The sequence below is a fragment of the Ambystoma mexicanum genome, chromosome 14 (genome assembly GCF_040938575.1).
Source record: "Ambystoma mexicanum isolate Mex_15411 chromosome 14, UKY_AmexF1_1, whole genome shotgun sequence".
Lineage (NCBI taxonomy): Eukaryota > Metazoa > Chordata > Amphibia > Caudata > Ambystomatidae > Ambystoma > Ambystoma mexicanum.
Window position 1 is genome coordinate 28,234,282 of NC_090940.1, and position 13,415 is coordinate 28,247,696.

At 45.6% G+C, this 13,415-nt stretch overlaps 1 protein-coding gene across 2 annotated transcripts in view; it reads right to left on the reverse strand.

The window, feature by feature from the left end:
- The window catches only part of SRP54 (signal recognition particle 54), a 607,474-nt gene that overhangs the window by 166,641 nt on the left and 427,418 nt on the right, over positions 1-13,415 (reverse strand). For both annotated transcript variants that reach the window (XM_069638449.1, XM_069638448.1), the window contains exons 14-15: positions 8,166-8,336; positions 2,316-2,411 (exon numbers count right to left, since the gene is read on the reverse strand). In XM_069638449.1, coding sequence (XP_069494550.1) covers positions 2,316-2,411; positions 8,166-8,336 — 267 coding nt within the window. The remainder of the gene's footprint in view (positions 1-2,315; positions 2,412-8,165; positions 8,337-13,415) is intronic.

Below are 13,415 nucleotides of genomic sequence, written 5' to 3' on the forward strand. Positions count from 1 at the left end.
GTGATTGTTCTCCCTTTTTGAGAGAGTGGGACACTGAACGCACATGTGGAGGTCTATTGTCCCATTCAGGCCAACGTGCCTGCAAGGAATTTTGTACATGGTAGGACATACCTAAAACCTAGCTCATGGTGTATTGCTCATGCAGCTGTGTATGCCTTGCCACAGCTTTGCCTTACTGGCCCTAGCAAATGGAAGGGGATTGCTGCTGTAAAATTTAGTACAGTCACTGCAATGAGCTGCACCTCGCCTCTTTGGTGCATCAGGCCTCAAGTCCTCACCGAGGGACAGAACATGTTGCCATCTTCTGTGTCCTGCACCATCCTGCTCCAATGCCCACAAACGTTCTTTTGCGCTGGCAAAAGCACTTTATATGCAACCAATTAGTAAACGCCCCAAAATAACTTCTCTTGGCCTAGAAAAGACACACACAACTGTTGCAAACTCCTACACAGTCCCCAACTGAACCAGTCCCAACAGCCCACCCGACAACTCCCAACAGATCCCTCACAACTCTGACCACAACGACCATTCCAAGATGGAACCTGCTACTGTGCCTACACTCCCAAACACTTAGCATTATCTACTCCCCTGAGGACCCTTGCACAATTAGTCTCACTTTCCATCTCAATGGGCTGACAATTCTGCGTTGGACCCCAGCAGACTGATTCAACTATTTGCTCACACACTGCACCACAGAAAAACACAAACATCCTGCCCCTCACTGTGTGAGAGTGGGGGAGCTTTCATCATTTTGCCAAGGCAGGGAAGGTTCAACATTGGCAAAATGTCCCACTGTGAAACGGGATGCGGAAGAGGTGGTAAAGCTTTGGTTCTGTGGCTTTGGACATGGGGTTATTTTGCACTCAGCTCCTCGTCTTTCCAAGCATCCCTACACCCCTGAGCCTCCATTTAGAAAGAGCTAGTCCTGCAAACTTGCAGAGTCCGTGCTATCCTCCCACCACCATTAAACACTGGCAGAAGGGTGCCAGCACTATCTAAGAGCAGCGGGAGAGGATGGCTACAAGTCAAGTTTTGGGGGCAATTCTACAAAAATAGATCAGTGGCTCAGGCTCTGATCAACAGAACAGTATCCAATCACCTCCCGTTGCTCAATCACTGCAGCCGCTGGACGTATATTTCAGCACCATGGGGAAATAACTGCTTTCATCCCATCACTAGAACTCAAAATCAAGCCCTCGATTAAATGCAGGGTCACTTGCATTTGCCCAACTTGGCTTGCCATTTCCATCGACTGATCTGCTGAGAGAGGATAGTGTCTTGAAGAGACAGACAGACTTTGGGAGTTATCTACAGGTGCCGGGGTGGGGCAAGAGTATAATGGTGGTCAGATAAGACCATGACACTGGAACACCCCTTGATATAGTGGCAGATATTCCCTTAAAAACATCTCCCTCCCAGCAAAATGCTACTTTCCAACATTTTCCAACACATACCCGCCTAAGATATCCCTCCCTCCTGAATAACTTAAAGAGATCTCCAAATCTCTGATCCACTTTTACTCTGCACTGCAGAAAGCCATGCACCTCCCTCACCTGTGTGCGTTTGATCACCTGAGTTCCTTCTGTAGACCCAGGCGATATCCAAGCAAGAGGAGTAATCAATGTAATAGAGTCCAGACTTTGTGCCTATTAAAACATGGCCTCGGTTACTGGGTGTGCCAGCTGGTAGGAAATGCAACCGTTTTCTGTGACAAGGTCCCTGCTGCCTAAAGAGGCCACCGTGGAGGTTCTTGGATTAGGCCCATCACAACCTTTGCGTTATTTATTAGGCCACTTCACAGCCATAGGTACCATTTCCAGTACAGGAGGCCAAATGAGGAAACCTGCCCTATTCTTCAAGGTTCCACATTATCTAAAAGGTTAAAAAGCGGCCCGCCAGCAACTCTCTGCCTCATACATATTACAGACCTCAAACTGTCCCATGTCCACTGTAAGAAAGTCTACCAGCCCAGAGTTTTTAACTGCAATCAATCTGCAGGGTCATACTTGTAGATTCACAATTACCAGATTCCAAACCTAAAAAGCCAGGACTGGTATCTCAAAGAGGGAAGGCTATTCTGGAGCTTGGGCTCACGAGCTTCAAATTGTCCAATTTCTAAAAGGTGTCAGCAGCATATTGCTCTGTAAGGAAAACAGGAAGTGTACGAGGGTAAAAACGACAAAGCTACCAGATGGTCCATTGTTTCAGAAAGACCTATTAGAGCCACTGTTGGCAAACCACTCCATTTGCCTAGAAGATGGCCTGCTGCTGTCCAACACAGGGATTGCCCTCACACCTTGGATCTCAGCACTCACCCATGTGATGCAGAACACGGGGGTCCATCATTTTTGCCATCTGCTGGTTAAGCTTGGCCATCTGCGAGGGGTTCACATTCTTGGACATGTCGCCACCTAGAACGAGAAGGGACAATATATGAGCATTCGAGTGGAGACAATCCGGCTCCATGTGGAATAATTCATGTGCCAAGTAGCAAAGTAGAGCTGGAAATGTGGCTCAAGCACTCTGGCTGAAGGCGAGGGTCGCGCTGAAGAAAGATACTTGCACACAACCAGTTCCAATGGTAAGTATCCAGCAGGGTTCATTTAATGTAGCAATGGTTTCTTCAGAGATCCCTCACAGAACAGGTGACTGATAGTAGGTACAAAGAAGAACCTTGTAGTCACACAGTCACCCAAAAGAGCTTTCAGGACTAGCACAACAGGGCAGTCCCACCCACAAAGACTAAAATTGGTGGGAGGTAAGAGTGCGCTCTAGGCTGGGCTATACTTGAGGATCTACAGAAGGCGGCACTCCTAAGGAAAGGAGGAGCATACACACTTGCAGGTGGAACGCAATGCACTACAGAAGAAGCTCATTAGGCATGTTACACTGTGCACACAAAAACATAAAACGGATCAGATCAAAACAGCTGCAAATGCATAAGGTGAATCATGCTAAGGAACAAGAAGCCGGTGCCAATGTATAGGAATGTACAAAAAGACGATAAGTATCAGAAAGAAAAGGATAGGTCAACTTCCCCTTCTTATAGTCCCCTGAGTCTCAACAGATCAGATCCATAATCTGAATAGTTCACGGATTGTTTAGACCACCACTTTGTTATTGAAATTAGACAGTCATTTATTTTAGTATATATTATACAACATTAAAAAAGGCCTTCAAACAAGCCCTATACATTTTAGCCTAATGACATATTTCTAAGCCTGTGCAAGAGCACTTACACTCTTAGAGGTGTCAGTGCACCATACTATTGGCACCAAGTGCCACAGAGAGAAAACAATCAAACCACATAAAAAAGGATTATCGGGAAAAGGGAAAACAGTCTGAACTACTGTTAATCTATATTGCGGATTCACCCATTCAGGGAGGACCTCGCCTCAAGGGCGATGGTTATACCTGCATAATTAAATTCAACAATTATTGTCTACAGAGACAGCTGTTTCTTCTTTAATGTTTTCATACAGCCTCTCTGTATCACTGTACCACATTATTTTGGAGTGTGTCTAATGTTACCAATCCAAAAAGAACACCCTTATAATGCTTGAAGTAGGTTCAAGGAGAGAGAAAACACAAGATGGTGGCAGTTTCCTCAGATATAGTCGAACTATGTTTCGGCCATACCAACTCCTACAGATCACCATCACAGTGCTGTTGGTCTGGTTGATTAGGGCCGTCTTCAGGACAGAAAGATTGATTCACATGTAGTATATACTTCCCAAAGTCACAATTTTTTTCAGATTTCTTCGGGACGTTTATAACATGGCGCTGCCTGGCTGCATTCTGGATATTCAATTCAAATGATGTGGTCATTCATCATACCTTCGGCTTTTAATCCGGAATAGCTTTTGTTCTTGTTCTATTGCCGTACCACACAGTGTCGTAAGCCGTGGTTATTTTCTAAGGCTGTTCGTAGGGGCTCGCAGTTGCGCCCACCGTCTCAAAGTAGTTGGACCACTCCTATCGTGTGTCGGTAGCAGCAACAGTTTTAAGAGGTACTGCGTCTTTAGGAAGACTCAATTTCGAGGGAAATTGAGTCCGCCTAAAGACGCAGTACCTCTTGGAACGGCAATAGAACAAGAACAAAAGGTATTCTGGATTAAAAGCCGAAGGTATGATGAATGACCACATCATTTGAATTGAATATCCAGTGAACAGCCAGACGGCACCATGTTTTTCTAGGAGTAAAATAAAGAGTATCTTGCAAAAAATTGTGAATTTGAGAAGTATATACTACATGTGAATACATTTTTCTGTCCTGAAGACGGCCCTAATCAACCAGACCAACAGCACTGTGAGGGTGACCTGTAGGAGTTGGTATGGCCGAAACATATGTCGACTAGATCTGAGGTAACTGCCACCATCTTGTGTTTTCTCTCTCCTTTAACCTTCAAGCATTATAAGGGTGTTCTTTTTGGATTGTTAACATTAGACATACCCCAAAATAATGTGGTACAGCGATACAGAGAGGCTGTATTAAAACATTAAAGAAGAAACAGCTGTCTCTGTAGACAATTGTTGAATTTAATTATGCAGGTATAACCAATCGCCCTTGAGGCGAGGTCCTCCCTGAATGGGTGAATCCGCAATATAGATCAACAGTAGTTCAGACTATTTTCCGTTTTTCCAATAATCCTTTTTTATATGTGGCTTGATTGTTTTCTCTCTGTGGCACTTGGTGCCAATAGTATGGTGCACTGACAACTCTAAGAGTGTAAGTGCTCTTGCACAGGCTTGGAAATATTTGTCATTAGGCTAAAATGTATAGAACTTGTTTGAAGGCCTTTTTTAATGTTGTAGATTATGTACTAAAATAAATGACGATGTCTAATTTCAATAACAGAGTGGTGGTCTAAACAATCCGTGAACTATTCAGATTATGGATCTGATCTGTTGAGACTCGGACTATAAGAAGGGGAAGTTGACATATCCTTTTCTTTTTGATATACAAGTCTCCCATTTGATAGTGTCCCCCCCCCCCGATATCAAAAGAATGCGGGAGTACCCACATTTTAAGCATTACAAACAGATGATTAGGCCAGAAGCAGTGTGCGATTTAAAAAAATGAATGTGAGACGACAGACCACTAAAGGGGCAGTGATACCTTAGAGGGGAGACTGATCAGAAAAAGGGCTGGAGCATTTAGATACACTATGGGCAAACAAGGTTGGGGAGATGGGATAAGGAAAAGAGGGGGGTGGTTCTGACAAGGGAATGAGGAATAGACGAGCATCTGTATAAGGGAAAGTTGGTCTGGACAAGGGGATGGTGGGGGGAGCCCAGTCAAAGAGAAAGGGGCGGCAGGTTTGAATGTAGACAAGGGAAGTGGCACTGTTCGGACAAGGGAAGGGGTGGTAGTGGGAGTCCAGAAAAGGGAATGAGGGGTAGGTCCGGACAAGGGAAAGGGGGGGGGGGAATAGGAGGCCTGGGCTAGGTAAGTGGGTTGGAGCAGAGGGTTGGGGGTGTTCAGGGCAAGGAAGGGCGGTAAGGACACAGACACATTGTGGAGAAAAAGGTGGGTGCGGGAAATCAGGAAATTAAAGCATACACTGTGGAAATAAGAGAAATCGGGAAAAGGAATGGGGGAATAAACACACAGCAGAGGGAGGACATTATCAGGAAAAGTAATGGGAGAATGCACATACTTCGTGGAGGTGGGCTCTCGATAACAACCAAGTGAACGCACACTGTGGGATAGAGTGAATTCAAAGAAAGCATTGTGATCCACGCCCTGGTGGGATGTGTTGCGGTCAGGGGGAGAATCATGGAATAAAAGAGTAATGAGGGGCAGCACTGCGGGAACATGCCCACCAGAGGGATGATTGTGATTTGATTTTTTGCATTTGTAGAGCGCACATAACAAACTTAATCATATATTGGCGCAGGTGATAAGGACTGGGTAGATAGTACGATGACATTTAGGATCCCCAAGCAACGGGGGTCATCTACCTAAAGAGGAAACTTTTCAGTGCTCGGCGGAATTGTAAGAGAACTCATGGTCCTAAACTGTAGCGGCAGCAAATTCCACAGCCTGGGGCCGAAGACAGCAAATCCTCTGTGACCTCGAGATACATAAGTAGAATGAGGAATGATCAGGAGGTGGCTATTACTAGAGCGCAATTGTCTCGCAGGCTGATAGTTGAATTAGCTCCCTTAAATACAAAGGGGCAATGTCGTTTACACATTTAAAGACAATACAGGCGGTCTTGAATTTGATGCGGTCAGCAATTGAGAGCCAATGTAGCTCCCGGCGATATGGAGACACATGAATTGATTTATGTAGTTTAAAAATCATTTTAACAGCCGCATTCTGAGCTCCCTGGAGCCGCTGAAGCTGTTTAGAAGGAATGCCTAGCAGTTGACTATTACAGTAGTCAAGATGGGCACTGGTAAGTGCCCCAACTACCGAAGCATGATTCTCTTTAGGGATGTAAGGAAGTGCCTGGCGTAGTAGTCTCAGAACAAAATGGACGGCTTTGGTCTTGGCTCCCACCTGTGCTTCACTGCCAAGATCCTCCTGCCACATGCATCCCAAATTTTGTATCTTTGATACATATATCAAGTTTTTTCCCCAGCAATTTCGGAACCGGCAATTTCTTGGCAGTCGTCAGACAATGCTTAGGACCGAACAGTACAAGTTCCATCTTGGCAGCATTAAGCTGTAAGATAGTTGTTTGACATCCAATTGCTCACTTCTACCAGACATTGCTCCAATTTGTTGAATGCTTCTTGAAAATGTGTAATTTGTACAAATGTTTGCGTGTCAGCATAGGAATGGAAGTCCAGTCCATAGCGTCTCAGGATTTCCAGAAGAGGTCGGATATACAAATTAAATAGCAGTGGAGACAGGGACGATCCCTGGGGAACTCCACAGCTCAGATGGATAAGATCCGACAAAAATTCTCCCAGTCTCACACGCTGCCGGCGATTGGTCACGAAAGACCTAAACCAGTTTAATGCTGCATCAGAGACTCTTGCTATCTCCTGTAGTCGTTCCAAGAGAATATCGTGATTTACTGTATCAAAGGCCGCGGACAGATCTAACATTACCAGGAGTGTGAGCTCTCCTTGGTCCGCGGCCTTCAGTAATTCATCTTGTACAACTAGGAGGGCAGTCTCGGTTTCATATTTTGGTCGGAATCCTGACTGGTATTTGTCTTATAGTGATTCCTGTACAACGAACTCCTGAAGTTGATGAGTGACCACCTTCTCGAGAATCTTTGCTGGCCAAGGGAGTCCCGCGATACGCGGATAGTTTTGTAGCACCTCTGCATCCAATGAAGGTTTTCTCAACAGGGGTGAGACAATAGAAAGCTTTAAGCTTTCTGGAATAATCCCAGACAGCAATGATTTATTAACAAAGTTGGTTATAAACGGGGTTAGCTCAGGTGCCATCCATAGAAGAGAGCAAGAGGAATGCACACACAGGAGGACAGTTGAAGAAAAGAGCTAGGGAATAGGGAGTAAAAGAAGAAGTGCTTTAGAAAGCCTCACACTGAGGAAGAGTGTCAAGTGAGCAGCTTGGGGAATGCACACCCCCGAGGTGAAAAGGGGGATACAGAGAAGGGCTTGGGTTTGCACACAGCGTAGGGGAAAGAGGGCTCGGGTTATGCACATAGTAGGTGAAACGGTGGGGAAAGGGAGAAGGGCTAGGCCTATACTCACACCAAAGGGGAAGAGAGGGGTTAATGACGAAGAGCATGGGATATGCGCACACTGTAGAAGAGGGTGGCAAGGACAAGATTTGGGGTTGTTCATTCGCCGTAGGGGAAGAGGGGGTTAAAGAGAAGGGCTACGTCTGTGCACACACCGGGGGTGGTGAACAATCAGCTGGGGAAGAGAGTGTTTAGGAGAAGGGTTGGGGCTGTGCACACACTGCAGACGAAGAAAGGACGTTAATGAGAAGGGCTGGGAATATGCACACTGAGGAGGGGGTAAATTGAGAGTTTGAGCAATTCATTGACTGGGGATATTGAGCAAGGGGAAGGGATGCGGGCTAACACGCTTCAGGGGTAAATGAGAATTCAGCAAAAGACCTGGGAGCAATGCACCTACTGCTTGGGGTAAAGGGCGGATCCCGGGAAAGGGCTAGGGGGAATGTATATGTGTTCTGCAGCATATTAAAAAGGTATGAGGATTGCTGTGCTCACCTTTGAAGAGACCTTTGATGCCACCCATCTTTTTCACCATCTGTGCAAACTTGGTGTACTGTGTCAGAAGCTCCTGCACATCCCTGGTGGAGACACCAGAGCCACGGGCCACTCTCTGAATTCTGCCAGGCTGCTTGCTGAATAGTTTGGCACCATCTGTGTTATCAAGTTCTGGGGAAGAATATAGGAATGAGAAGGTTACAAAGGTTCTAAAGGTGCAACAATCTCAACAGTAATTTGCCTCCATTCTGGAAAGCAGCGAGTACTATACAAACCAATTTGGAACACGTTGCTTTGTTGCATTTCAGAAAATAAAGCACAAGCCTGCTCTTCAAGGAGTACCTTCTTCACACCCATATATTCCCCCCCCCCCCCCCCCGACAGCCCAGAAGTGTATCTCTAGACAACAGCCCCTACAGAAGCCCCACACCTTTGAGCAATGTTCCCAATAACTTAACATAATTATTCACTGCTACCCTAAATGGCATGATGGTACTAGATGCTATTCTGCAAGGATTCTGGTCACTTGCGACAGTCTAATTTATACCTGTAACTCATACCAATGTTCAGCGTACATTGCTTCCTGTTAGGACATTTTTTCAGAACTACCGGTATAGAATTCTGGGAAGCCAACCTTAGCAGACCTCCAGAAAAATCCAACCATACTCTCACGTGGTAGAGTGACCAGGCCAGAAGGATTAAAGGGACCTGGGCGAGTATTACAGTTAACATGTAAACCTGTTTCCCAGGCATTATTGATTATTTATATTGTGCTCATACACAACTGTTTCAGAGCGCGACAAGGCAAGGGAGGGGAACTAGGGAGAACAAAAACAACAATCTTAAGAAGGCCCAGTGACATTGAGAACGCGCAAGTGCATAAAGACAGGCATTAGACTGTCTACACACAGGTAAATATACACTTATTTTAACACCAGAGGCATTAAACTATAACAGAACAAAGAAGTCAGTCTTTCTGGAACATGTATCTGTTTAGAATTGCATGCTTTATATATTCTTCCATCTAGTGGTTGATTCAGAGCATTACAAGTTGCTTACTTCAAAAATAAAATGTAGGTATCAAGAAGAACATTCCTGTCATAGTATCCCTATCCAATGTGTGCAGGCATCCACAAAGCCTCAAGCCCTCAGATAGTTTGTTTTCCATGTATGTTTAAGTCAGAGCAGGGTGCAACCCTAAGGCGCATCATGCTGCGTTTATGGCAGAGCCATCTATTCTTCAGCACAGGAAGGCTGGGTGGGTGCATGTGATTTGTAAAAGATACAAGCTCCAGAATGACTATTACTGTTGTAAGTAATGTGTCTTCTGGGGCTTGTGAATCTATTTAGATTCACATGCTATGATCCGAGTGTAAAGGACACGCCAGAAAAATCAAGCTGAACTGCGTGACCCACCTGTCAATCTGCCATTGTCTGCATAGTGTTTTGTAAACGTGTGTACTTAACACCAGGTTGCAGATTTGCAATTGTGTCCAAAGGGACATTCCCTAGGAACGCTAGTGTTGGTCCTGTACCTAATTTGGAGGCTATCCTTGGTGGTGTTGGAAAATTATTTCCCACAAGTGTGGCACCTTAGTACTGAACCTATGATCCATTTGACAATGCTGGACTTACAGGATCGCCTTCTTGACCAGAGGCAAAAGAAAAATGGTTTGTTTTTCCACATTGCTTGGTGTGGTCCATGCAGAACAGAACTGCTCTACATACATCACACACATGTATGTAATTATCTTTCTGACCTGGACACTGTTTTTGAAAAAAGCTTGAAACTAAACTGACTGATTAACATGGAATTTGGACATAAACTTTGAGGAGGACCTTGGTATTGTAATAGAATTTCATTTTCGGGAGTTTTACGGTCCCATTTTATACGACCCCTAAGCTTTTTGACACCCCCCCCTTTGGTTTGTAGGATATCTGGCTTATTCATGTAGTCAGAGGAACTTCTGCAGTCTGCTTGCCACTGGAACCCCCTTTTAATGTATGATCCTCTAGTAGCCCATATAACTGCTGGGACAGTGGTGCTTTTTAAGCCCCCCCGCCCCATTTTGGCCCTACGATAATTTCATCATCCTACATTGATTTTAGGGAGTAAGCCAGTAGCAACTGCAACTTAGTTTCGGCTTCAAAAGGGGCACAAGCCAATTTAGTAGTTCAATGTACTTGTTTGGTAGCCCCTGGAGTGCCAATTTATTTTTTAAATCCTGTCCTCGGCCATTTGTTTTTTGAACCATTCCCTTGTTTAGTTAGATCATGAGGCGGGCCTAAAATGGCCATTGTGCAAACATGGCCTCACTGGAAACGCAGTCTTGCACCCGCTATTGTAGTGTGGGCTCATCATTGTTTAGGACCCCATGTGTGATTGAAGGGCTAGATTTGGGAGACCCTAACTGATCCATGCAGGTTTCACTTGCCTGGTAGAGGAATTGTCTTGCTGAGGTGCTGGTGTACCACCTCGCACTCTGAAACACTCATGTATGAGCGCAATATAAATAAAATATATCATTAGGGGAGTACGACATATCTACCTTGCAGAAGCCCTTCAGGGAGGGGATTCCACATGTTCATTTAGATTGCTTTAACTGGATATTATCCCCCACTTATCCAGGTCCCTCTCTTTGGTCTCAAGGTAACACCTTAGGGACCAAGTTTGGCCATGCTGCTGCTGGACGTCCTTCCTGGGCTGTCCTCATTCTCCTACTGGTCCTCCACATTGGATGGGCTGGGATCTCTGTGATGAAAACAATGCTGGTCCATTTACTGCGGTCTTCTGGAATGTTATTAGGGTATTTATGGACCACAAACCTAGCTTTGGTATGCAACAGAGCGCTTTACAATTGTGATGAATTCAATGTCATCACTACTTTTCCAGAGGTAGCCTCTCCTCGTGTGGCCAGGGGACGGCAGCCACTACCTGATCGTGACCCTGGGGGTGGCTATGCGAGGGAGGATTACATGAGGGGAGGCAGCCCTCAGATGGATGGTCAGGCATCTGACGAGACATGCTATCCCCACCTTTACTTTTAGGGATATGCTCTCAATGCCTGATGCCTTGATGGCATATTGCGATAATCCCCTTCAGCGTCCTGCAAAAGTTGACAAAACTTATTACCATTTTACACCTAGTAAAACAACATGTACTGAGACGAGGACTGCCATGATAAAGTGTGAACCATAATGCCCAGTCTAGTGTTGTGAAGAATGTGATTGGTCCAAGACATTTTCCAGCCTGGAAGCAGGAGTTTAAATCAGCAGCTGCAAGAAAAAGGAGAGCTTTCATTTCCAATTATAGGTTTGGAGACCAATGAGATGCAGGTTGCAGTGCAGAGCAAACGGTGTACCAATCCGGGAGCGAACCCCAAAGGCAGACGAGTTGAGGCGGCGAGAGAGGGAGCCGACCCAAGCACTGCTGGACGATAAGGCAAATGGAGAAGCAGAAGGGACCGAGAGTCATTGCTGCAGAGCACTGCCATTGAGAAGAGAGTTGCAGAGGCAACATCCAGACCAGCCACGTAGTGAAGCAATGTCTGTTGACTGTAGAATCACCAGATTAAGAAGGAAGCGGGAACTGGAAGCCAGGACGGGCTTCCATCCACTGCAAGGAGCGAGAACGCTCTGTGCCGCTGACTGGGGAAAGCCGTTCGAGTCCGGGAGATAACGAGGCGAGTACCCAAATACATAGTGGATTGAAAGAGTGCATATGTAATCGGTAAACCCAGAGGGAACAATGGGATGCCGAAAAGGAGTGAAAGAGACCCACAAAGAGTGAAGTGGTTGCCTAGAGTGGGGAAGAGTAATCTTCATTGGAATCACCATCTTCATTGTCAGAGTTCTTTGCCATAAAGTAACTTGGGGAAGACCTGTGCCCCCTGGAAATGATTGAGAAAGATTGCTACATACAGTCCTGACAGGATAGTATATCAGGTGAGCTGCATATCTGAGATTTGCACCCATAAGGAATTGTACAAGAGAACCAGGCAGGAGAGTATACCAGGTGTTTTGCGAGTCTGGGACCCGCACCCAAGTTGTTTTAACTTGGAAAGAAAATTCCAAGGAATATCTATGCCCTTAGGATTTGCACAGTACTGTCCTGAGCAGGGCCCTTCATAGAGTTCTTTTGCATTTTTCAACTGGAAGACCTTTCACAAGCATTAGTCGCCAACCGGAGAAGTGCTCGAACCTGCGGCCCCTGGTGATCAGGGGATGACGCTGATGGTGGGAAAAATCGACCCCGGACCCTCTTCAGCAGACCTGACGAGTCCTACGAAGAATCTGGATACAGGGGGTGAGTTGTAGTGATACTTACCTGGACCCCTATCTCCCTTTTAAAAGTTTTGATAACTTTTGTATTGGTTTGGCTTTGTCACTGCTTGTCCCCCAACACTTGGAACTGTTCATTGGTCCCCAGAGACCCTACCTCTATGGTACTTTGGTGAACCTTTGGGCACAAGGCACCATACATTTTAGGGATGGGCTTCTGAAGCTAGTGTTGTATCCCTGTGGACCTGTAGTGCTTATACTAATACTCACCTTCCGTCACAGAGGTCTTTATATGCATCTTGCCCTACTCCAGTGATTGTATATATGTATCTATTATTAGTGTTGCGTGATCATATTACCTGTTGGTAGTCATTTGTCTCAGTGTTGCATGGCCATAAATAAATAAGTAGTTTTATAACTGATTGTCTAAGTGCGTACCCTGACGTTTCACTGTGTGTGCTCATTGTGGACCCCTTACAAGCTCACCTCCTCTTGAGACCTGCCTACATCACTCGTCCACCTACCTTGAACTGGTAGGGCTACAGCTCCCAAAGTTGTCCCAGTCACAATTCTAGGTCCACCAGGCCAGAGTATAGAAAAATCAGTCCTAACACTAACCATTACCCTTCCTTTCAGTATTTTGGAGTGGGGGTATTGTGGTTGTATAGCAGTGGCTACAGGGGCTGTATATGGGATACATTACTCACCGTAATCGTATTTCTGATGCTTGCATCTGCTTCGATTCACATGCTTTGGCATCTAGTGGAAGCTGCAGAGTATTGCACATGACGTTTTTCGAAGTTCAAAAAGGGATGTCGCCAAGGCGTGACTGTAACACTATCCCTACTGTCACGTACCCTGTACCCAGGATCCCTCACGTGTAGAGGTCCCTCAGATTATTTGTTTGTGAAAAGAGGGAGTGTAAGTTGTAAGCGTGGATTGTAGGTAGAGACTATGAGGTGGGAAAGA